This window comes from Panthera onca, chromosome C2, assembly GCF_046562875.1.
Source record: "Panthera onca isolate mPanOnc1 chromosome C2, mPanOnc1 haplotype 2, whole genome shotgun sequence".
Lineage (NCBI taxonomy): Eukaryota > Metazoa > Chordata > Mammalia > Carnivora > Felidae > Panthera > Panthera onca.
Window position 1 is genome coordinate 8233088 of NC_138347.1, and position 26632 is coordinate 8259719.

A 26632-nucleotide genomic window follows, 5' to 3' on the forward strand; every position below is an offset into this window, starting at 1 on the left:
CTGGTCAGAAGTACTGTGCATATCTCCATTTTTCATATTTTATACATATATATATATATTTTATGCTTATTTACTTTTGAGAGAGAGAGAAAGAGAGAGACAGAGTACAAGCAGGGGACAGGCAGAGAGAGAGGGAGACACAGAATCTGAAGCAGGCTCCAGGCTCTGAGCCGTTAGCACAGAGCCCAATGCGGGGCTCGAACTCATGAACCAAGATACCATGACCTGAGCTGAAGTTGGGCACTCAACCAACTGAGCCACCCAGGCGCCCCTATCTTATATTTCTTAATTCAGCTTTGTAGCTTTCTTCATGTAACTCAAACATTTATTACATTCAAATTACTCTGAGTATTTTATATTTTTATTGCTATTGAACATACAATCCTTATTTTCATTTTATTTTCTGACTGGTTACTGCTGTTAAATAGAAATGCCTATTGATTTTTGTATCTGTAGCTGTTTTAAAATCTACAGGCACAACACATAAACGGTCAAAAAAGTAACAGTCTTCATTTCTCTGTAAATTAACCTGATTTAGCTCTCCAGCAACCGTTTCTGCTGAGGGTGGGGGAAAAAAAATCAATCTTACTATGTAGTTGGAACTCAGTTGATACTATATTACATTCCATTTTCACATCCCCATTCTCTTTCTTGCCTTCTCTCTGAAATAATTCTATCTGGGATGGGGAGAGGTGGATGGTTCAAAAATGTCATATATCTCAGCCAGTATCCCTGCTGGTGCAGTTTGTAGGCTCCTCCCGGTCCAGCCAACACTATGCTAGAGCGTTTTGCTAGAATAAGCCTGAGCTCTTCCCACTGCCAACTCAATTCGAAGCTCACTCTTGCAGGGTCTTCTAATCCTCTCCTCTTTCACTCAGGCTCTCTGCTTTTTCCTTTCTTTTCATAGCCCAGCCCAGCCCCATCCTCAACCAGGATGGTGACTCCAGAGGACAGGCAGCCAGCCCTCGCCCCCAGATCGGTTTTGCTCTTTCTGTGCCTTTTCCTGTAGATCAGACACATTTATTTCATGTCTTTGGCAAAATGCTCTTTATCACAAATTCGTGATCCGGGGCATAAATCTGGTGAAGGGAGGGTTGGTGGTGGCGTACCTACTAGGAATTACAAGGGATAAAAAAAAATACGTTGGCTAGTATTTCAAAAATAGTGTCTCCTTCTACTATGGGATTCGAACATACAGAAAAGCACAGAGAATAGTATAATAAAGCTCCATGCCCTCATTATTCAGCTTCAATAATTATCAACATCTCTCACCCATGGCCCTGTCCCAACCATACCTGCTCTCTTTTTTCTTCCCTCCTTCGTGGAGTTATTTTTTTTTTTAATTTTTTTTTTTAACGTTTATTTATTTTTGAGACAGAGAGAGACAGAGAATGAATGGGGGAAGGTCAGAGAGAGAGGGAGACACAGAATCTGAAACAGGCTCCAGGCTCTGAGCTGTCAGCCCAGAGCCTGACTCGGGGCTCGAACTCACGGACCGTGAGATCTAGACCTGAGCCGAAGCCGGTGCTCAACCGACTGAGCCACCCAGGCACCCCTTGTGGAGTTAATTTAAAGCAAATTCCACATATCATATCATTTCACGTGGCCAAATATTAAAGCCTTTTCTAATAATTTTTCAGAGGAATCTTTCTTCAGTGTATCCAAAGGCTTTGGTATGAAGCATTCACACTTCCTTATTTTTAGTCGATTACTGTATTTTTATTTGCTCCTTGACCTAATGCATTTGGGAGAGTTTACTTGAATTTCTAAATAGTTAAAATTTGGCTGGTTTAAGTATCTGGACCATACTTAGTTATTTGAATATGAGATTTCCTTTGTGGTATAGTGTGCAATCAATGCTTCCAGATAACTTGAAAAGGTGAATCCCCTGTGAGTCCATTACATTTCATTGTACTTAATTATTTAAAATCCTCTATACCTTTATTGTTTATGCACTCAGTCTCTAACAGGTTGTGCTTTGTTAAAATCTTCTACTAACTGTATCTACTAACTGTACATTTATCTTTATATGTCTAAATGTTTTTGGGACACCTGGGTAGCTCAGTCGGTTAAGTGTCCGACTTCGGCTCAGGTCACGATCTCATGGTTTGTGAGTTCGAGCCCCGTGTCGGGCTCTGTGGACAGCTCAGAGCCTGGAGCCTGCTTCGGATTCTGTGTCTCCCTCTCTCTCTGACCCTCCCCCACCCATGCTCTGTCTCTCTCCCTCTTAGAAATAAACATTAAAAATTTTTTTTAAAAATATTTTTGTCTATATATTGTTGCCATATGTTACAAGTTGAATTGTGCCCCCACCAAATTCATATGGTGAAGTCCTAACCCCCAGAACCTCAGAACATGATTGTATTTGGAAATAGGGTCTTTACAGAGGTAATCAAATCAAAATGAGGTCATTAGTGTGGGCTCCACTCCAACATGACTGTGTTCTTACAAAAAGGGAACACTTTTTTTTTTTAATTTTTTTTTTTTTTTAACATTTATTTATTTTTGAGACAGAGAGAGACAGAGCATGAACGGGGGGAGGGCAGAGAGAGAGGGAGACACAGAATCGGAAGCAGGCTCCAGGCTCTGAGCCATCAGCCCAGAGCCTGACGCAGGGCTCGAACTCGCGGACCACAAGATCGTGACCTGAGCCGGAGTTGGACGCTCAACCAACTGAGCCACCCAGGCGCCCCACAAAAAGGGAACACTTAAGGGTGCCTGGGTGGCTCAGTTGGTTACGCGGCTGACTTCAGCTCAGGTCACGATCTCACGGTTCGTGAGTTCGCGCCCCATGTCGGGCTCAGTGCTGATGGCTCAGAGTCTGGAGCCTGCTTTGGATTCTGTGTCTCCATCTCTCTGTCCCTCTCTGGCTCATGCACTGTCTCTGTCTCTCAAAAATAAATACAAATATTTTTTTAAAAGGGGGGGGGCATTTGGAGACAGACGCACATGTGGGGAGAATGCCAGGTGAGGATGAAGACACACAAAGTTAACGCAGTGTGAGGGGTCGCGGAGGAAGACCACCATCTGCAAGCCAGGGAGATGCACCTGGCGCAGAACCTTCCCTCATAGCCCTTGGAAGGAACTAACCTTCCTGCTGGAAGGACCTCACCCTGCTGACATCTTGTTTTCAGACCTCAGTCTCCAGAACCAAACAAGAGAGCATAATGTTTGTGGTTCCCAGCTGCCCGTTGGCAGTACTTTCTGATGGCGGCCCCAGTAAGCTCATGTGCCATACAATTCTCTTATGGCTTTTACAGCGTGTGCCTTCACCATCAAGTTCTCTCAAATCACCTTAGACTGTAAGTCGAACTCTTGCTTGACTTTCACATTTCATTGGCAGTTCTTTGCCCGGTCTTTTCATTAAGACCCTCTGTCCCCTCGCACTAAGCCCAACGTTTGCCGCGTGCACATACGTAGCATGGTGATTGGTGACTGCACATGTGAGCTCTGGATCAAAATGGGTGGCTGCCACTTAGCTGCTACATGGCTTCGGGCGAGTCCACTAACCCTTCTGTGCCTGTTTTTCCCTTTTGTAAGGTGAGGGAGTCATAACTGTACTTATAAGGATGGAACAAATTAAAATATTTCAAGTGCTTAGAACAGTGCCTGATCCACAGCAAGTACTTTATATATATGTGAGTTGTTATGAATCACTTTATAAGGAAAGAAGCACTGAGATCATTTTACAGAGGCTCATAGAAGTTAAGTCAGGAAGCTGGCGTGACAGGATTGTTGCAGGCTGGTTGCCAAGGGGCAGGCCCTGAGATGGAGATGAATGTGCAGGAAATAAATTAAGGAGTGTTCCCCAGATCAACAGGTGTTGGGGGTGGGGTGGGGGTGAAGCAAGCAGGGTTGGGTCGGGCAGAGGGAAAAGTTTAATTGTGATGCAATCACAGGAAGGCTCCCCGGCCAATGGGCGCAGAGTGCTTTAAAATATGTCCACAGATTCTTTGATATTCCCTTCCAAAGGAGCCAAATTCCCCTTCCCTTGGGTGTGGGCTGGAATCAGACTCTCTTCTAACCAATAAAGGAAATGTAAACGTGAGAGTTCAGAGCCTAGGCCATAGAAGGCACTGCAGAGCTCGGTCTGCTCTCCCTGTGGGACTGCCTGGTATGGGAGAAGCTGGCCGCCATGCTGTGAGGGCTCTCAAGCAGCCTGTGGAGAGTGCCACGTGGTGAGGAACTGAGGCCTTCAGCCCATAGCCATGTAAGGGCGCCATCTTGGAAGTGTATCCTCCAGTCCAGTCCAGCCTTCAGAGAACTGTTGACTTGGCTGCAACCCCCTGACACCTTGAGCCAAAACTACCCAGTGAAGTTCCTACCCAGCTCCTGAGTTCCTGACTCACGGACACTACGAGTTCAAAAATGTTTGTTGTGTTAAACTGCTAATTGTTGGAGGTAATTTATCACACAGCAATAGATAACTAATAGAGGGATCTTGGGAGCTGACTTGTCCTTCAGAGTCGTTCCAAACTGGGGTGAAGGGAAGAAGTCTTTATGTTCTAAATTGACTAGTCATTACAGGTGGGCTGTCTCCCCCAAATTCCCTCCCCCACCCAAATGACCATGACTTTGGGCAATGCAGTTTTCCTCAGCTAAGGGCAAGCTTTAAAGAGTGAGTTTAGCCGACAACTTTTGAGAGCAATACTCCCAGCAGCTCAGAAACACGTTCCTCGGTCCTAAAAGGTCTGAACAGAGCAGCACAGCCTCCACTAAAAGATGTTTAGTGGTCCGTCTCCTACAGTCCCAGAATGGGCAATACGCTCATTCAGCACAGCTGAAACAAGCATAGTGCCCCATCTTCCAACAAAAGATGCCTACACTTGGAGGCAGGTATTTTCCCCAGAGCTTAATAAAGAGCTGCAGTCAAGTCCTGCTTCCACCAAATACTTCCCCAATCCTCTCCATCTCAGTCGACATGGGGAGGGAGAGGAAGGAATAAAAGGAGGCAGTTGGCCTTGCAGAGAGTTCAGCGTTTCTGGTGGGAGGTGACGTAGAGGGGGAGGCTGCAAGGTAATCTCTCCTTGGTATTGGTGGGGACTACTGCAAGGAGAGGCTGGTCTTTCATTGACTCCTTGCAAACCTGTCTGGCCTACATTCTTGATTTATTCCTGCCTGCATTTTAGGAGGGAGCAAGAAGATTGAAGAAAGACAGCAGGGTGGAGAGGAGAGGCCTTGGGGCAGGTTCCAGTCCAGCCCTTTTGTGTGGCAAGGATGTGTATTTCTCATGGGTCACGCGGACTCCGTGGGAGATAAATGGTCTTGAGCCGCCTTGCTGAACCGTCACAAAGAGGCTGGGTGTACTACTGGGTGCTGGTAGGGGGATGATAAGAAAATATTGAGCTGGAGATAGATCTTCCATGGAAATGCATGGGAGGGAGAAGGCCCACCAGACCTTCTCATACGTGCCCCACGAAAGGAGTTTTGAACAAGGACCAGTTATCAAGACAAGCAGGAATCAATTAAGAGAGAACTTTGGCAGTGGCCAGTTAAAAGATGCTTGCCTCAACACAGAAGCATCCAGGCCTTGAAGAGGACGCTGAAGAAGTGTCTGAGCCAGAAGCATGACTCGTACCTTCCCACTCCCAACTAAGGATCTGGGATCCCACTCATGTCCTGAGATTGGCACTTTGATGTGGTCTGATTTTTAGTAACTGAAACTGACCAGACAGGAGTATGCCCTAAGGTGTAGCTGAGGGATGGAGAAAAGATTCAAAACAACAGTGACTGGAGAAAAATGGACCGTTTCATGTTTGAAAGCCATCACAGAGAGGGCCCCCAAACTGATTACACTGACAATTGTTGGAACCAGAGCTCTTTGCTCCGCACCAGCATTCCACACAAATTGTGTACAACTTACAAAGAGGAATAAAAACATGGCCTAGCTGACCTCAGGGAATAAGAAATGTTTGGTTGTAAAGTTAAGTAGAAAGCAGGTTTGCAGAGGCAGACAAGCCTAGGATGTGGATCCCTGTAAGAGGTTTCTTTTCCTGTTTCCCTGCATTGTCTACTGAGATTGAGATTTACCAGTTAGAAATGCTAGGTGAGTCTAGTGGAGAGGGATTCATTTCTTGAATTGCAAATAGACTAGTCTGTGATTATCAACTCCCGAATGAATTGTTTTAGAATTGCTGAGTCTGAGTTGCAGGAAGACATCCAAGACAGAGAGAGACTGAAGCCCTGAGGGCAGAGAGGAGCTGAAACCGGAGACCTGAATATTGGGAAATACCACCTTGCATCACCCTTCAAAAGCAATTGTAGCTATAGCACCATCAGTGTCGTCCTATAAAATGCCTTAAATTCTCAAGAGGGAGGCACCGGTCACACTAATTCACGAAATCGTTTTACGGAAGATTTCTAACGTCATCCTGTAACCAATGCACATTGAAAAACAAACATCAGAACTAAAGAATTTAAGAACAAAAAGCACTTCTTCACCGCATCGCCAAAATAACGAAATGTTACCTGCCTGCTTATTGGCAAAGCCCTCGTTTAAAACATCTACGAGGAATTTTATTCGTCACGGCAAAACGTTTCCTACCACTTTATTGCTGCCCTGCCTGGAGGCCACTCCCCCCAAAACCAAAATGTCTTGTGCCTGCTTCAGTCGGCTCCGTCCGGGAATGAAAAACAGACTGGGCAGGTCCGCTTCGGCGCCGAGGTTCCCATCCGCGCGCGCTGCCGGCACCCACGGCCTGCGGGTCGCGCCTCCCCGCATCCTGCGCACCGACATGAATATTCAGCCCCCGGTTCCAGGGCGCGCGCCGGGGGAGTACCCACAAGCCCCCGCGGCCCCGCCCAGCCGGCCTCCGGGGACTCAGAGCGGGGCGAGGTCACCTGGTGCTCCCCGAGGCCTTGGCCCGCGGCCCAGCGGCAGGGGCGGGCCAGGCGGGCCGCCCGCCAATCGGCACCTTGCGGGCCGGGAGCGCGGGGCCGCGGGCAGGGGAGGCAGTGCCGCAAAGGCGAAGACGCCAGTCTTCAGAACCCTCGGGAGAGAGTGGGGGAGGACTAGAGACGGCGAGAGGCAGGAGACTAGGGAGGGAACTCAGTCCTCAGTTATCACCACCTTAAGGCCAACATAGCGCAGCGCCCCTGGGCCGCACAGCCTGACGGGAGCTTCACTTACCCCGCAAAGGCAGGGCCCGCGCTACGCGACCTCGGCACCACGCCCCACCGCGGGGCACGCCGGGAGAGAGCCGTTTTGGAGGGTATTTCCGGTGTTAGGACAGTCCTTACGGAAAGGGTGGGGCTGGCCCGGTCCCGCCCCTCACGCCCAGCAGGGGCGGGGTGAAGAGTGACAGCCCCTCGGCCCGCGCTAAGGCCCGCCCCTGCACCGGAAAAAGGAAGGCGGGGGAGTCGATCCCGAGAAAGGCGCGAGGTCTCCAGGAAAGACAGCTAGCGGCAAGGGAAAAGGGGCGGGCCCGGGTCGGAGGGGCGGGGCGAGTCGCCTTCCGCTCGGGTCACGCGCGGCAGGAAGTGCTGCCGGCCGCGGAGTACTCGAAATGGGGACCTGCCTGGATATTAAGATTAAGAGAGCGAACAAGGTTTATCACGCCGGGGTAAGTAGGGTGGGCGGGCCTGCAGGTCCCGTCGTCTGCGGGGCCCCGCGCACTTCTGGGTGTGCCTGGGCGGGGCAGAGCGCCCCTCCAGGTGCGTCCCCGCCAGGTGTGTTCCGCGCGCGGCCCGCAGCCCTAAGGAGGGCACCCCGGGCGGAGTCGCCACCGCGTCGACGGGGCCTGGGGGCCGGAGGGGCCGGCGCCTGGGCTGCAGCGTTTACCGTCTGGCCTCGTGAACATCCGGCTCGGCCTTGGTTCCGGAGCTTGAGCTGTCCAGTGAGGGCCGAGGAGCTCGGTGACCACCTGCCCCGTTCCTTCGCTCCCGCTGTGACTGCAGGGGTCTTACTGAACGAAAAGCAGAATTCGCTTTGAAAGCAGAAATACGCACTTCGGGCCCCGGTCAGCTCTAACACCGTACAGAAGTGACTTATTTCTCCGGTTTTATTGTTTGAATGATCTACAGAAGGAGTAGCATATTAAAATGCAAGTACAAAAAAATAAAAATCTTAATTATGGCACTAACAAGTTTTGTGCCTGCCATTCACCAATCACTTAATCTCCTCAGTCCTCAGTTGCCTTATTTGCAAAACGAGGGTGATGCAAGGTTCTTGTAGCTCAACCCTACTCTGCAGTAGAATCAATCACCTTGGGAATTTTAAAGTATGGTAGCCAGGGCCCCACTCCCAGAGATACCATTGATTGTAATGTGCAGCCGGTGTTAAAATCCCAGCTGGCTTGCACTGTGGAACAAACTTGCGAGTAGCAGTTGGTCACATTAATGCAGAGCAGTCTCAAAAAGGATCGAAGACCAAGCAAAGATCATGAACAGATGCTAAACCTTTTGAGTGCAACACAGCTGGGGAAACCTGATATTTACACAGACTCAAATGGTCACCTCCCAGATTGTTAATGTCAAAGGGGAAAAGCTACCTTTATAATGGAGGAATCAGGTTATCAGGACTCCAACGACAACCAACAGTGAGCATCACCTCACTGCCACCACTAGTGACACTGAGGTTTAGTTCTGGCATGATAATAAAGGGTCTGGCCTGATGGCAAAAGCAAAAGCAAAAGCCCTTCGATGTGATATTCCTACCAAAAGGGTTCGACTTAGATCAGCTCGTAAGGAAACAATCAGGCATTTCCAAATTGAGGAACACTCTGAAATAATTGGCCTGGATTCTTCAAAAATGTGAATGTCATGAAAAGCAATTTTTCTAGATTAAAAGAGCCTACAAAGATACGACAACTAAATACAGTGTGTAATTCCTGATAAATAAATTTGGATATAGACTGTACGAAAAATAATTTTGTATGGGTGTTAAATTTCCTGAGTGGGATATTTGTATTTTGGCTATGTAGGAGAATGCTCCACATACTGAAGTCTTTAGGAGTAAAGTGTGGAAATAACTAGATTTTAAATAGTCCACCCACATATTGTGTGTGCGTGGATGTGAGGAGAAGAGAGAGAGCAAGTGGGGCAAAGTGTTAATAATTGAGGACTCTGCTCGAGTCTACCTTGTATTCTTTTTTTTTTTTTTTTTTAACGTTTATTTATTTTTGAGACAGAGAGAGACAGAGCATGAACAGGGGAGGGGCAGAGAGAGAGGGAGACACAGAATCTGAAACAGTCTCCAGGCTCTGAGCAGTCAGCCCAGAGCCCGATGCGGGGCTCGAACTCACGGACCGCGAGATCATGACCTGAGCTGAAGTCAGACGCTTAACCGACCGAGCCACCCAGGCGCCCCTTGTATTCTTTTTTTAATAAGAATTTTATTGAGATGTAATTCAAATACCGTAAAACTTATCCATTTAAGGTGTAGAATTCAGTGGCTGTAACATATTCACGGGGTTGGGTGAATAATCACCACCATGTAATTTTACAACATTTTGATCCACCCAAAAAGAAACCCTCCACCCGTTAGCCGATACTCCTCATCCCCTCTACATCTCAGCCCCTGGCAATCACAGATCTGCTTTGTGTCTCCATGGATTTGCCTATTCTGGAAACTTCATATAAATGAATCATGCAACATGTAGCCTTTCATGACTGGCTTAATTCCCTTAGCATGTTTTCAGCGTTCATACATGTAGCGTATGTCAATCAGTTCCTTGTCCTTTTTATGGCGGACTAATATTCCATTGCATGGATAGACCGTGTTTTATTTACCCATTCATCTGTGGATGGACATTTAGGTTGTTTTCACTTTGGCTTTTATGAAGAATGCTACTATGAACATTCCTGTACCAGTTTTTGTGTGAACATAGGTTTTCATTTCTCTTGCATATACACAGAGGTGTGGAATTGCTGGGTGATACAGTAATTTTATGTTTAACGTTTTGAAGACCCACCAAACTGTTTTCCAAAGCACTGGGACTGCTCTACTGTGTGTGAGTGTTCCAGTTTCCCTACTATTTTGTGTTCTAGGAACTTTTCTGTGGCTTGGAAATTCAGAATAAGAATTGGGGGCAGGCAGTGGTAGGAGACTGTATACATTTTGCCTTAATTATTTTCATTTCATTAAAAAGTCAGTACATTCTATTCAGAGATGTTGGGCCAGCTGAGATGTTTTCTGTGGCTTTTAAATAATGGCACAAGTAATCGAAGGTGCATCTAGAAAAGCTGCAAGAAATGAAGCGGTGAAGTTGCCCCCACTGGAAGTCTTCCACTTGTAGGACCAGGCCTCATGGGTGGCGGAGTCGAAGGTGGTGTCAGCTTTGCACAGCTACTAGTGCACGTCCCTTAGTGCCATTAACGGGGAATAGAACCTGTAGTTGCTGGCTTATGGCGGTTTTAATTTAATTAACATTTTATTTATTTATTTATTTATTTTTAAATTTTTTTTTTTTTAACATTTACTTATTTTTGAGACAGAGAGAGACAGAGCATGAATGGGGGAGGGTCAGAGAGAGAGAATCCCAAGCAGGCTCCACACGATCAGCACAGATGACACAGGGCGCAAACCCACGAACCGTGGGATGACGCCCCGAGCCGAAGTCGGACACTTAACCGACTGAACCACTCGGGTGCCCCCCTACGGCAGCGTTTCTTAATCTCGCGTTGGGAGACCGTACATGGTGAGTAGAAGAGAAAAATCGAGGTAACATCTCCTAAACAGATGGTTGCTGTCTATGTTTTTAGAAGCCAAAGGAAGAAGAAATGTTACTACACTGGGCAGTCTAATCAACCAACAAAAGTATGTATCTGGACGTATGTGCCTGTGACTCAGATGCCAGACTCCGTGGTCTGTGATTCAGGATAGGTGGAGTAGGCCAGGACTGCTATGGTGGCTTCCTAGGCTCCAGCCGGCAGGACCCTTGCTGGCCAGTTGCTTGATGCTCTCAGGGCCTGTGGACAGTGCGTGTTTCAAGCATAGTTTGGGCCATGGTCGTGTGAGGGGTGGCCTCTTTTTCCCACTCTTACTGGCCGCAAGGGGAACTAATCACATACAAGTTTTCGATTTTCCCTGCACATCTCAACAGCGCTGGTAAAGATTCCGTTACTCAAGATTTGACTCCTCAGTGGGTCACCAGAGCACAGTACCTGTAACTGTCATTGTTTGACGTGGCTACCACCTAGGTTAGCCCGATCCTTAGGTCATAAGTGATTGCCATTCATGCAAAACATGTTTGCCTGTGTAACCACATAAAGCGGTCTCCTGTTCCACTCAGACGTACTTGGTAAGCACTGGTATGGGTTTGTTAGTCAGGCCGTATCAGTCCGTTTTACTGATGAGGAAACTGAGGCCTAAGCAGGTTGAGAAACTTGCCCAAGGTTACCCAACTCGTGACAGCCTGGATTCCAGCTCAGGCCAGCTAGCTTCGTCCATCCAACCGTCTTGCCATCCTGCCTCCCTAAGAGTGACTATTTTTGTGCAACATGGTAGAATTTATAATGTAGAAATAGTTGTTATTAATTTCCTAAGAGTGCTATAAATAGTATTATAATATTTCCATTTAAAAAACTATGACTTCTGGGGCGCCTGGGTAGCTCAGTCGGTTAAGCATCTGACTCTTGATTTCAACTCCTTGTTAGATCGAGTTTGGGATTCTCTCTCCCTCTCTGCCCGCCCCCCTTCTAGCTCTTTTCCTCCTTCTCTCTCTTTTAAAATAAGTAAATTTTAAAATAAAAAAATAGGGGTGCCTTGGTGGCTCAGTCTGTTAAGCATCTGACTCTTGATTTTGGCTCACGTCGTGATCTCACAGTTGGTGGGTTTGAGCCCTGCTTCGGCCTCTGTGCTGATCGTGTGGAGCCTACTTGGGATCTCTCTCCCTCTCTGCCCCTCCCCCATGTGCACGTGCACTCTCTCTCTTTCTCAAAATAAATAAATAAACTTAAAATAAAACATAAAAAAATAAATCAGAACCTCTCCCCTACCCTTAAACCATGGAAACCACTGGTTTCTTAAAAAAATTAAAAACGAAACAAAAACTATGACTTCTACTCAGAAGAATGTACTGATTCTGTTACTGTGCTTTTCAGTATTTTACTTATCATAAAAGCATTTGAAAATGGCTTTGATTCTGCAGATGCCAGAGAACCTGAGTTACCTTGGGTTTAAAATTGGCAGTTGAGTTTTTTCCTAGAAAAAAAAAAGTTTTTTCCTATTATTGACAAAATGATAGACTTTAAAAAGTCACAGTTGAATCATTTAAAAAATAAAAATGTAATTCATGCCTTGTTGACCACTTAACATTTTATAGAAGGCTGCTAAGTGAAAAGCAAGTTCTTCCTCCTCTCCCCCCCTTTTCTGTACCCTGGAGGTATCCCCTAGCAGTTCACGTACTGGTCCAGGCATTGCCTATGAGTAATAGGTGTACATGTGCATGCACTCACACACACACACACACACACCTTGTTCTTTCTGCTTAACAGTGTCTCTTTGTCTTGGATACCTGTTCATATCACCACATCCCCATCAGTCTCCTCCTTTTTTAGTTGTTACTTAATCTAAACAAATTTATTCACCCCGTGTCTTTGGTCTCATGAGGCTTGGCGGTCAGAGAGAGAGATGGGTAACTATATAAATGAAAGGTGAGAAGGAGCTCAGATAGGAGCGTCTGTGGCAGATGAGCACAAAGTTGGGCATCCGCATTTCGGGCGGGCATTAGTAGGGCCCTCTGGAGCTCACTGGCGGTGATGTTTGCACCTAGCTTTGAAATTTAAGCACTGGTCTGGGGTCTCCCTCCCCACCGGGCCTGTTCATTCCCACCAGGAGGAATAGACAGGGCGGCAAAGTGAACAAGAACCCGCAGACATTTGCAAAGCAGTCCGAGTCCAGTAAAAAGGTTTCGGACCTTTTTTTGTAGGCTTTTCCAGTGACTTCTATAATCCCATTTGGCAGTAATTTTTTTTTTTTTTTTTTTTTTTAGAGAGAGTGCACGAGCAGGGGAGAGGGAGAGAGTGAGAAAAGAGAGAGAGAGGGAGAGAATCTTAAGCAAGCTCCACACTCAGCACAGAGCCCCACACAGGGCTCGATCCCACCACCCTGGTACCATGACCTGAACCAAAACTAAGAGTTGGACGGTCCACCGACTGAGCCACCCACGTGCCCCCACAGCAGTTTTTAAAGGGGATTTCACTTTATCATCTTTCCAAATATTTCCCCTCTTTTTCTTGAATTTATTCTGCCTTTTTCCTGTTGTTGTCTTTTATGTTCCTAACTTGACTGTTCAGCATATCAAATTAGAGCCTCCTTTTAAAAATGCAGACATTTCCCTCTAAGGACTGCTTTAGTTACAACCGCAAATCTGCTCTGCCTACGCGCTGCCCGAAGACATGGCTCCAGAGGACCCCACCGAGACTGCATGGCACAGCAACCTCACACTCTGCAGACATGGGAAGACCCCCAAATCACTCTACCACCGTGTCGCGTGAGGTGTGATTTGTGGCATTTCATACTTTATAATGAGATATTACTACAATATCTTCCAATTTCCACTATGGTTTTTCCTTTGACACATGAATTGTTTAGAAGTGTGTGTTTTCATTTCTGTTGTAAAAACAATTCTCACTCATAGACTTAGAATAATTCTTTTTTTTTTAACATTGTATTTTTTATTTTTTAAGAGACAGAGAGGGACAGAGCACGAGCAGGGGAGGGGCAGAGAGAGAGGGAGACACAGAATTGGAAACAGGCTCCAGGCTCAAAGCTGTCAGCACAGAGCCTGACACGGGGCTTAAACTCACGAACTGCGAGATCATGACCTGAGCTGAAGTCGGACGCTCAACCGACTGAGCCACCCAGGCGCCCCAACTTAGAATAGTCCTTAAATTGCAAATTTGAATTTTAGAAAATTCCTTATGAGTACCTTGAACTGGAATGTGTGATCATGGTGGAGCAGAGGTGTTGGTCCGGTGGTCAGGAAAAGACTTAGTATCATGCCATGTTTTCTGTAACTCAGTAGTAACCTGTAATGCATTAGCAACACATTTTATAGGTACCTGTATCATTGCACCAGTTAAACTTGTTGCAATTAACTTGTTCTTTGAATCTTCCTAACTACAATACTGTTTTGTTTACATTTATATACCTAGGGCCGTCAGTACCTGCCTACTCAGTAGGCACTCTAAGACTTTATTAAATAGTTGAAGCCTTTAAACTAAATTCATAAAGCTAATAGTTTTCTAAATGCATCGATTAGAAAGGGAAAGCTATGGTTTCATAGGTATACTATAGATTTTCCTTTGTAATTACAAATAATACTCTAGGCATAAATTCTAGACAGATGTTGGTAAGATTCTTATTTTGGCATAGCCCCAGAGCTATGTGCGAACCCTCTCCATTATTTGTATCTGCTTTAGGACTATCGTTCTTATGGGTTTTTTTTAATGTTTATTTATTTTGAGAGAGAGCATGCATGTGAGCGTGGGCCGGGGGAGAGGGCAGAGAGAGAAGGAGAGAGAGAATCCCAAGTAGGCGCCACACTGTCAGTACAGAGCCCGATGCAGGGCTCAATCTCACGAACCGTGAGATCATGACCTGAGCCGAGTTTACGAGTCAGACGATCAACCAACTGAGCCACCCAGGCACCCCTATGACGATCATTCTTAAAAGAATGATTCAAATAAATATGGGAATGGAGACTTCCAAATTCCTATCAACGTGATTCTCTTCTCTGCAATTCAGAAACAGAAAATAGTAGAAAGTGGTCCAAAATTTGATCTGTGCCTTCATCACAATTTACATAGCGCAGAGTGAGTAGACCTTCCTCAGAGCTTAAAGCAGCATTGCTGTTCCACTCTGAGAATCCTCATTGAGTTCAGAAATTTGACTAGTGTTTCCCAAGCCCCATGTATGTCTGATACAAGATAATCAGTAATATGATTTAAAAAGAATTCCCTAATTCCATATTTCCAGTGAACATTCTGATATCCCATGAGAGCACTTAACTAAAATTGCTTTATAATAACATATACTAATATGGCCCATTCCAACTTTAATCCCCACCAACACTGAAGAATGCCCGCATTTTATGCCTGAGAAGACTGAGGCTCAGAGAGTTCAGTGACATACACTGATGAGAGGAAATATTTGAAATCGGGCTTCTGTATGCCTTGTCTTAATTTTTAAGGCCTTAATTTTTCTCAGCTGGAGGAGGAAGCTGATACCTACTCAGAAGTGTTATTGTAAAATTAAATGACATAATGTTTTAAGACATTTACTGTAGGCTCTGACCCTTAGTAGGGGCTCAAATGGTAAGTGTTGGTATCGCGAGGTTTTCCGATAGTGTCTGTTCACACAGAATCGCTGTGTTAGTGCACTTTCCAAGTGGCGTACAAGTAAGTGTTGTATCAGATGCTTCTCACGTCGTCAGATGTCTCTCCACCGTGGACTTGGAGGAAGGAGGGGCAGTGACCTAGCAGCCCCGATAGGGAGCCCGGCAGTTTTGGGCACTGAAAGCTGAGTGGAGTGTTGGTCTCCCTGTATACACTCCTCACACGGTGCAGTAGATGTGTTTTTGATCAAAAAGTTTGACTCCATTGCACCGTAAATTATTGTTTTCAGTGCACTGGGGAAGTTTATTGGTTGAAAGAAACTTGCAGTAAATCTTTTGGTAATGTAAATACGGTTCATTTATTTTTATAAATTCAGAATGTTTTATGTTCTAAAATCCCGGCACATGTACTCATGAAAGTGATGCTGTTAAATAATGTGCTTGTGCCAAACATAAATAAGAGCTTTGCTCTCCAGCATAGCCAGGTCACAGTGATAAGGGATTTGTGCCCAGTGCGCTGATTACTGTAGCGTGAGAACCGCTAGATTTCCATCTTGTCTTACTTGGCTTGCATGTACTTTCTTGTTACAAAATTAAAGAGGGAAAATCCTATATGTAACTGTTATTCTGAGGAAAAATTGCAGGACTGGACTGGAATGGAAAAAGAGTACTGTACTTTGTACTGCAGGATTCTTGATGCACGAATGATCAGTTCTGGTGAATGCTGATGCAGGTACTTAGGGTACAAAGATGTAGATCTTTGAGCCAGGAGGGGTGAGTAATCCTAAGACATGTGGGGGAGGTCTGAACCTTTTAGGAATCTCTGTCGTCGAAACGTTGAGTGGGTCTCTAGAATAGAATCTAGAATAGGCCTCTAGAATAATCGAATGCTCCTCCAAAGGCCTGTCTCCTGAATCGTAACCTAACCCTTATGTAATGCATGAGAGGCATTTTCAGAATTATCCAAGCCTGTTTGAAAACTGGGTGCAGTAAAATGATTCATGTAGTTCTCTAGTTGGTGTTTGTGACAGCGGGTTTTGTACTGACCTGAGCATTAGGAAAGCCTGCTTGACCGCTCTGGGTGTGCCGGTTTCTAGACTCGGCAGCAGCTGGACGAGTGTCAGCACGCAGGGCCAGGCCGCCCTGACTCCAGCAGGGTGGTTGGGTTTCCTCTGCCTTCCTGTGGATGCCGGTCCCCAGTTCGGACCTCCTGGCCTTGCATCATCTTGGATTTGCTGGTGGAACCAGCCGCACCCTCCCCGTGGGCTCAGACCCGCATCTTTGCCTTGCCTGCTTCCTGCGGTGATGGTCCCCCAGCTGGAGAGCCAGTAGCATGGGCAGGTTGGGGGAGATGCCACCTCTCTCCCCGTCTCATCCCCCCTCTTGACTCCGTCCCCACTACTGCCCCAACCCGAGTCAGCAGAGCCCTGCTGGCCTGTTCTCCAGACTTCAGGTTCAGCTAACGCTACGGATGGACGGTCCCTGCTATGTCTCCCTTACCTCCCCGCTCTCGGTCCTCTTGTACCTGTGAACCATGGGCTGCTCACCCCCTCAGCTTTGAGCTGGACCGACTCCCTGGCCCTGGCTCTCCTCCTACTTCCATCACTCTTCCTGCACCTCTGCCCACCCTGCTTGTCCTCTGCCCTCTGAGCACAGGCATGTTCTAGAAAAGCTGTAAGTTGAAGTCTGTTTTCCGTTTGCTTCCCACTTTCATTTCAGCTACACCGCGGGAGTTTTTATCCCCCCAGCTCTGAATATCTCTTCATCTCATTTGGGGTTTTTTTTCCTCCCTAAATCAAGTAGTTGTTACACAAAAATGCAATTCTTTTAGTAGGCAAATCAATGGCCTCACCCCCACCCCCTGTTAGTTTTCTGGGCTTCAGCTGTTTCATTCAGAAAACAGTCCCTTGTGAGCCACTGGGTGGGTGGGCTGACCTGTTTCCCCTCCCCATGAGCGCACAAAGCCTTGGAAGTTTCCGAAGAGCATTATTAACAAATTAGCAACTGAGGGTCTCGTGCCAGCAAGAAAAGGACAGTGTTCTGAAGCTCAGAAATGAACTTGACCCTGTCTAGATGCATGGTTGAAGGAGACGTAGGTCACGCGGTGCGTGTTTGTGAGCCACTGTGATTGCCACGTGTGGCTGGAGATGCAGGGTGCTGGGCTCTGGTGTGTTGGGCATTGTTCCTCTCCGGCTGTGGGGTTCTGGGTCCTTCCAGATGCTTTCCACAGACAGGTAAAGATCCAATTTTTGTAAAAGACTTTTGTGAAGTGAAGAATTCCTTTCAGTTTCAATTAGTGTCCCCTACCTGCACACAACACTTTCCGGACACAGTTTTATGGTGAGCAGCTCTTAAAAAGACTGCGCTGGTCTTCTGTTGTCCTTATTGAAGAGAACAAAGTCTACTTTCTTACTCGTAGGTAGAAGAAAATTCAGGCTCAGAGCAACAGTGCCTTTCTTGAGGTGATGGAAGATATATATCCCCTTTCATCCCCAAAACTAAAGGGAGTGTTTCCTTATAAACAGCTCAAGAAAATGAACAACATCGTTTAGAATGAAGATTCCCCCCCCACCCAAATTTAAGCATTGAACCTCTTATGTTAAATGAAATCTTATATAGAACTCTAACATAACCAATTTTTGTAAGTGTATGTTTTATAAGCATATAAAATCAGAGCTTTTCCCTTTGAGGAGGTTTCCCCTGGCTTCCCTGACTCATCCTCAGATCCCAAAGTGGCTGCTGAGGCGTCTGCACAGGCCTGGGGCTCAGCGTTTCGCAGCTTGAAAAGTACTGGTTGTATGATGTAATGACTGGCCACAGCCAACAAAGTTGAAGTTTTGTATCATCCCATTTTATTTTGTCTTATGCCAGAACTTGAAAGCTCTATTAACTTTCACATATAATGCAGTGGGTGCAACCAGGCTTAAAGCATTTTGCTTTCATTCACTGGAGTATTTAAAGAATAATAATAATTAAAAGAGGTAGCCTCCTACTCTACACGAGATTCCAGACCCACCCTTGCTGGTGAGTCTTCTGCCAGTTTCCTCCTTGACAACCCGCTCACCTGGGGTTCTTGGGCCAGTAGTCCCAGCAGAAGCCGGTGGGGTCTGGCCACCTTCACCGTTGTTCTCCTTACCGGTGGGTGATTAAGCTTGCCGTGGGAAGAGCGGTGTGAGATTGTCAGTAGAGCCTTTGATTCTTGCTGGGAACCTGAACCTGGTCATGCTCTCCTGACCCCGGATGCTGATGCTCAGAAAGGGCTTGCCTCTGAGAAACTGTGGGCTCCCACCAGCTGTCCTCCTGGCTGTTGGGCAAGTTCTCATGGTGTGTGACATTGGCACACGGGCTTTCTAATGATGGCTGGGCTCCGTTCATCCCCAGCACCCCGCCCTCTATGCTGACGTGCTTCTCTATGCTTATGGTTTTCTGTCACACACCTGGCATGATGTCAGCCAAAAATCGGCCCTTCCTCTGCTTCTCAGAAAAGATCGTTTAAGACCATTACTCTAAAACCCGAGTCATCATCTTTAGGAAAGGAACAGAGGTCCCATCAATGGAAAAGTAAGGGATAGAAGGACAGAAATTCCTCCCTTCAATAATAATCAGGAAAAAAAAAGCCACTTTTTTTTTTTTTTTATTGAAAAAAGATCTAGTGGTGTTAATTTGGCCATGCGTTTCAGATCTTTCAAAAAAAGTTCTATTTTGTAAATTTAAAAAAATCTGTTTTCCCTTGCTAAGAAAATTTAAGGAAGAGGAAGGAGTATCAGATGAGAAGTAGCATTCCCTGTCCCCCTCCGTCACTGCCCCGTAAGCACCCAAGAATTAGCACGTGACACTCGCAGCCTCCCGCTGTGGCAGGGTCCTACAGTCTCTTTGGGCAGGGTGCCCGGGAGCCACTGGGCCGCCTGGAGCAGAGGCTGCTGCTGCGTTGGGAAGCGCGATCGATCGGTCGGCCCTGGGCTCTCTGGCCCCGCTCCCGCCTGTGGGCCCTGCTCCCCTCACCTCTCGCCCTCTGCTCCCGGGCCCGGGCTCTGCCTTGGACTGATGCTACACTGTTGATGTGTACGTTGTTGATGTGCTGTTCTCATTCATATGAGAGTTCCCTCTGCCTGGGATTCAGTTTGGTGGCTTGTTGGAGTTCATTATGTAAGCGGGCTGGCCGTTCAAAGCGTTTTCTTTGGCCAGCTCGCTGTATTCCTCGGTCATTACTCTGGCATATAATCAGGCCAGCTCCCAGCCTTCTGTGACGGGAGCTCCCTGAAGCTCTTGGTTTGTAGTCTGGAGCCTTTATACTCCCTTATGCCAGCAGTGGCAGACAAATGTCAGTGTTCCCAAGTTTCCGTGAGTTTTACTGTTCTCGAAGTCTGAACCCAGTCATCTCTATTAAGTCATCACTTTGCCGATATGCAGTATCCAACCCCTGAAACCACACAGCTCACCAGGATTCTAATGTGACCCTCCTGTCCTGAAGACTCGAAAAGGTTTCACTTTTTGTGACTGGCGTCGGCAATCTTATTTTGCCCCTTCCGGAACTTTTACTCAGTGGCTCAGATTTCTTTTCCAGACTCCAGAAAGTTTGGGAACTGGAAATTGCAGAGGTGTCTCCCTCGGACAACTGCCATGAGTTTGTCAGCCCATTTTACTTAGTATCTACACCTGTACTTCTATACCTAGAAGTACAGAAGAAACCTGCTGTCTTTCGGCGTAGTAGTACAGCATCAGAATGCGCTACTAAAATGCAAGCCCTTGAGAGAGGGACTTTGTCTCTTTTGTCCCCTGCCCTGTCCCTGGTACCTGGAACAGTGTCTGACTCCTAGAAGGCATACCCAAAATGTTTGTTCAATACATAATGACGTTATTTCTGCTGTTTTGGCAATACGTATGTGAATGTAAGCCAAACAAGTTAGTATCTCAGTATTTTGTTACCGTTCTGTTGTCAGTGAACCGATTGATTTTCATCGATTTTTACTTAAATATTAATCACTTTCAGGGGTGCCTTGGTGGCTCAGCCGGTTAAGCGTCTGACTCTTGATTCTGGCTCAGGTCATGGTCTCGTGGTTTGTGAGTTCGAGCCCTGCATTGGGCTCTGTGCTGACACTGCAGGGTCTGCTTGGGATTCTCTCTCTCCTTCTCTCTCTGCCCCTCCCCTGCTCATGTTCTCCTCAATAAATAAATATTTTAAAAATCTTTAAATATTAATCACTTGCAGACTGTGACTCTGTTGTCGAGAAAGTAGTACGTATTGAAGAGGGCATCTTTTGGGATGACCACTGGGTGTTGTATGGAAACCAATTTGACGATAAATTTCATATATTAAAAAAGAGAGAGAGAGTAGTATGGCTGTATTTCCGTCTCTACTTAATGATCTCTGTGGGTTTCTTAATTGAGGTTATCCCATACAATAGATCACTCTTCAGCGAAGAGTTCTTTTGAGACGGTAACCGCCACCACAGCCAAGATCTGGAGCAAGGACACCTGGGTGGCTCAGTTGGTCGAGTGTCCAACTCTTGATTTCAGCTCAGGTCATGATCTCATGGTTCGTGGGATCAAGCCCACATCAGGCTCCGTGCTGACCATGTGAAGCCTGCTTGGGATTCTCTCTCTCTCTCTCTCTCTCTCTGCCTCTCTCCCGGGTTGCATGCATGTGCTCTCTTTCTCTCTCTCAAAAAAAAAAAAAAAAAAAAAAAAAGACCTGGAACAGTTCTGTCACTCCCTGAAACCCCCTGTGTCCTCTGTAGTCAACCTCTTCTCCCCCCTCTACCCCCCACCCCCACCCCAGCCACTGGCAAACTCTGGTCCGTTTTCAGTCCCCTATGGTTGCCCTGTTCCAGAATATCTTGTAAGTGGCCTAATTTTGATTACACGATATGTAGCCTTTTGAATCTGGCCTTACCGTGTAGCATAATGCCTTTGAGATTCATTCAAATTGTTGTGCGTATCAATGGTTTGTTCCTTTTTATTGCTGAGGTGTCTTCCCAGGTATAGATGTACCACTGTTTGTCCAGCCATCCACCTGTTGAAGGACATTTGGGTGATTGGAATAAAGCTACTAGAAACATTTGCGTACAGATTTTTGTGTGGATGTAATCTTTCATTTCACCTATAAATGGGGTTAAGTAGCATTATAGGTTTTAATGACAGATCGGAGGCGATACCGTCTCTTAAATTCTCCTTTCTAGAACTTCAGTAAACACCACACGATACTGGCCGTTACTGACTATGTGGTGACCTATCTGGTGATGCTTCTGCTTTTCAGACAAGATGGGAAACAGTTGTGATACAGAATAGTGGAAATGGGGGTACCTCACAAATTGAAATCTCCCTAATGTTTCTGATTTCTGTTTTCCAAATAGAATGGGTCTCTGAGTGCTACTAAGAAAGACGAGTGTTTCAGCAATTGTCTTCGCGATTAATCGTCTAACTTGCGTTTTCCCACCTGGCTCGCTGATTTACCTTACGATTTTGCTGTGCATTTGATTCTCTCGTTGGTAAATGAAAGGACAGCCCATTATCGATGTACAAGATCTCTAGACCAAATGTGGTGTGAGAATCCCAGGGTGGTTCTGAGTAGTGCTGCAGCATTAGGAAGGAGGGACTTGTTTGGATACACAGAGGACTCTTGGGAACAGTGCCGGCTCCTCTGGGACCATCAGAACGGAAAGATACTGGAGAGAGAATGGCTGAGGCATCAAGTAAGAGGCCTTTGCCTCTCTGGCAGTTGTGTTCAAGTCCAAAGCAAGAGATAATCCAGCTGTGACTTTCTAGCATACAGTCTTCAGATCTTTTCCCAAGGCGAGCAGGTTATCAGAATTTAAAGAACTTAGAGTCTTTGTACTTTTAGGTCCAGAGGCCACCCATTCTGGGATTGATCTTACTTTAAAATTGATTTATTATGTTAATAGTTAATCAATTCACATGGTTTAAAATTCATGAGTTCCAGGATGGACACATCTACCCCTCACCATCCATCAAGGTCCTCTCCATGGGGCAACCAAAAGCTATCTATTTCTTGTGATTCCTGCCAAAGAGATTTTATGCATATATAAGTAAATCCGACATATGGCCTTTCTCTCCCCCCTTTTTTTTTTCACAATGGTGCAGTATGCATCCTTAAAAAAAAATAATAACCACGTATATACTAATGTGAATGATTTCCAAGGTATTGTTAAGGGGAAAACCACCATTTTCCTGTTGTTGGAATTTAGGTTGTTTACAGCCTCTTGTTATTACAAACAGTGTTGTAGTGAGTAACCGTGTTCCTAAGTCATTTCACCTGTGCTGGTATATCTCAGGAAAATTCCTAGCTAGGAATTGCCAGCCCGCGTGTTAGTGAAATGCCTTTGGTATTGCCAGATGTTCCTTATGAGGTCATGGTACTCCAGACTCCACCCACCCCAACATCTGAGAGTACCCATTGCTGCCTCCCTTAACACAACACGATAAAATATTTTGATCTTTAGTAATCTGATGGAAAATGGTGGAAAATGGCACTTAGGATAGTTTTATTATTTCTCCTATTGCTGTTGAGATTGAGCGTATTTTCATGGGTGTGGAATAGATTGCCTTCTTTTTCTGTGAACTCTTTGTTCCTATCATTTGCCCATATTTAAAATATTTTTTGATGTTTGTTTATTTTTGAGAGAGAGAATGAGAGACAGAGTGCGAGTGGGGAGGGGCAGAGAGAGAGAGGGAGACATAGAATCTGAAGCAGGCTCCAGAGCCCGATGCAGGGTTTGAACCCACAAACTGCGAGATCCTGATCTGACCCAAAGTCAGACACTTAACCGACTGGGCTACCTGGATGTCCCTTCGTTTGCCCATATTTTAATTTTTCTGTTAAGTTGTTTATCTTTTCCATTTATTTTTTAGGAGTTCTTAAAGTATTAGAGAAATCATCAGCCCTTTGCCTTTTACATGGAGTTGCATTATTTCCCAGGTTTATCATTTATGTAAATGATTTGCTCATAATCACTTTTATGAAACAAACTTTAGGTTGTATCTGTAGTCATGTTTATTCAGAATTTTGAGTCATTCTTAGAAAGGCCTTCCCCACTTTGACATGATAAAAATCATCCTGTATGGTTTCTTCCAATATTTTGGTTGTTTCTGTTTTTACATTTAAGTCTTTGATGCGTTGTGAACTTTTCTGTGAACAAAGGTTTACAGTATGGCTCCAGCTTAATTTTTTTTCCAGTTCTGAGGCCAGTTTTCCAGTATCATTTAGTGACTTTTCCATCTTTTCCTCTGGATTTAAAACGCTTACCTTTATTATCTGTTAAATTCCCCTACTATCTGGGTCTATTTCTGGACTCGTCTATTTCCTTCTGTTGACCTTTCAGCCTGTACATGCCCTGCACCTCACGTTGTGAATAATTGTGGCGATGTGACATCTCATGGGGCTAGTCTCCTTCTTTTCAACATTTACTGACTATTCCATAAGAATCTTCAAATCAGCAGCACCTGGGTGGCTCAGTTGGTTGGGCTTCTGACTCTTGGTTTTGGCTCAGGTCATGATCATGGTTCATGGGATGGAGTCCTGTGTCAGGCTCTGTGCTGTTGGCATGTAACCTGCTTGGGATTCTCTCTCCCTCTCTCTGCCTCACTCCCACTTGCATGCACATTCTCTCTCTCCCTCTCTCTCTCTCAAAATAAATTAAAAAAAAAGAATTTTTGAATCAGCTTGTCTGGTCTGTCTCACCCCACCAAACCCCCCCAAAAGAGAATTATTTTCTTTAGGATTCTGTTGCCTTTATAGACTTAACTTTGGGAAAGTAGGCACACTTAGGGTGTTAAAACTTCGTGTTCATAAGTATGGTATGGCTTTTCATTTATTTTGTGCCCTCAGCTGTTTTAAGTTTTTGTCTTATCTGTGTTTTGGACATTTTGTTAAGTTAATTTATACCATTTTAACTTTTGGGGGCACCTGGGTGGCCCAGCTGGACGGCTCAATTAAGCATCTGACTTCGGCCCAGGTCATTATCTCACAGTTCATGAGTTCGAGTTCTGTGTCTCGCCCTCTTTGCCCTTCCCCCACTCACGCTCTGTCTCTGACTCTCTCAAAAATAAATAAACATTAAAAAAAAAAAAAAGCTTCCCATATAATATTTTAACTTTTTGTTGCTTTTGGAAATAAAGTCTTTACTTCCAGCCATGTCTTCTCATTGGTGGTGGTTTTATACAGGATGCCTTATTCATTTCTCTGCATTAATTTTCTACCCAACTGTCTTCCTGAAATTTTCTTCATGTTGATAATTTTCAGTGAATTCTCTTGGGTTCTTTTAGGCATGCAATCATATTATCTGCAGATAATGACCATTTTGCTTTCTACTTTTCAATTTTCATACTATTTGTCTAGTTTCATTATGTTAACTAGTACTTGTAGTACAATAATAGTGGTGACAGTGTTCATCTTTGTTTCATTCTTTTTTTAAATTTTTAAAATATTTTAGAGAGAGAGACAGAGTATGAGCGGGGGAGGGTCAGAGAGCGAGGGAGACACAGAATCTGAAGCAGGCTTCAGGCTCCGAGCTGTCTGCACAGAGCCTGACGTGGGGCTGGAACTCACGAACCCATGAGATCATGACCTGAACCGAAGTTGGTCGCTTAACTGACTGAGCCGCCCAGGTGCCCTGATCTTTGTTTTATTCTTGATTTAAAGGCAGTGTATCTCATTTCCTATCAAGGCTGAGGCTGGCTTTTGGGGAAAGTAGATATATTTTGTCATGTTAAGGAAGTATCCTTCTAATGTTACTAAGAATTTTATTGAGGACGGGTATTAGATTTTAGCAAGTGACTTCTGTGCATCTCTGGAGACGACTGTATTTTTCTCTGGAGAGCTATTAATGCGCTGTATTAATAATTTTTCTCAATAAGTGAGCTATCCATTCCTGGACTAAATCCCACTTGATTATGATGTGATATTCCTTTAAGTTGCTCCTGGATTATATTTGCTAATATTTTATATACCTTTTATCTTTTTGGGAATAGTTTAATATTGGAAATTTCTGCTTTTCATATATTTTGGGAGTGGTCTATGAATTTCTCTGGGCCTGGCGCTTTGAGCAGGGGTTTATTTATACCTTTCTGTACTTTTTCTAAGGTGATTGATTCGGTTTCATGGCTCCTTTGTTTAGGTTGATTGTATTTTCTAGAATGATAATTGACTTTATCAACTTTTCAGATTTACTTACATGCAGTTGAATAATGTGTTCTCCTATTATTCTTTTAATAACCTCTGTATCTCTGATACTTCCCTCTTATTGTGGAAATTTGTGCTTTTTTTTTTCTTGATAGTCATTTGCTTCCCCCCCCCCAAAAAAAAAAAAAAAAAACAACTGTTGATCTTACTTATGGGCCAGCTTGGTCAATTTTTGTGAAGGAACCACGGATATTAAGTGTGTATGTCAGTTTCCAGGGGGTAGAGTTCCACATGTACCGATCAGTCGTACCTCATTGACACGGAACGTAGGTCCTTTATAGCCTTTCTTCTCTTTGTCCTTTTATCTGTCATGAGCCAAGGGGGTAAATGAACACCTCCCACAACTAACGTGTTTCCCTCAATTTGTCCTTGTTTCCCCTGTGGTTCTTGCATTGCGTTTCGATGCTGTGTTATTTGATCTGCAGCGAGTACTGCCACAGGTCGTCGCTGTGAGTGGCACTGCCTCGGGTGGTACAGCGCCCTTCTGCTTCAGCCCTTCCTTCTCTGAACTCACCCTTGTCTGATGTGAAGATTACAGCCCGTGATTTATTTCTTCGCTTTTGCCTCACAGTCCTTTGCTTATCCTTTCTTCTTCTTTTAGGTGCTTCTCTGTCATACACCATAAAATTGGGTTTTGCTTTAAGATATAATCTGTATGTCTGTTTTTAATAGACGTTAATTTAGCCCATTTATTAACGCGACATATGTTTGGCATTAGTTCTGTCACTGCTGCTTTGTTGTCACTCGAGGGGATGGCTAAGTACCTTTTAAAACTTCTTCCTCTCTTATTTTCTTTGCTTTGTGTTGATTTTCTAATACTTTGGAGTTTTATTTGTTATAGTTGTTACCCTTACAACTTTTTATTGTGCCCCACATCTGCCGTGTTTTAGACGTTACTTATAATTCCCTCTTGTGAACGATGATGAGATGACTGTATCCCCTCTTTCCTTCTTCCTTTCTCTTCTACCAACTGGTCCTAGTTATTTACAAATATTAACTCTACTGGCGTCTACCTTTGTTAAGTTTGTACTGTACGGTTTGACGTGTTACCTTTAGATCCTCACCGTCTAATAGAACTCTCCCCAGTGATGTGCATGTCCTGTACGTTATGACAGCAACTGGCCATAAAGTGGCTTTTAAGCACTTGAACGTGTGG

At 45.1% G+C, this 26632-nt stretch overlaps 1 protein-coding gene across 2 annotated transcripts in view; it reads left to right on the forward strand.

Annotated features, from left to right (window-relative positions):
* The first annotated feature begins 7314 nt into the window (after positions 1-7314).
* Positions 7315-26632, forward strand: part of VPS26C (VPS26 endosomal protein sorting factor C) — a 45063-nt gene continuing 25745 nt past the window's right edge. The window contains exon 1 of one of the 2 annotated variants that reach the window (XM_060640869.3): positions 7315-7562. In XM_060640869.3, the coding sequence (XP_060496852.1) occupies positions 7506-7562 (57 nt within the window). In that variant the 5' untranslated portion in view covers positions 7315-7505. The remainder of the gene's footprint in view (positions 7563-26632) is intronic. The other variant, XM_060640867.3, reaches the window with a different exon arrangement.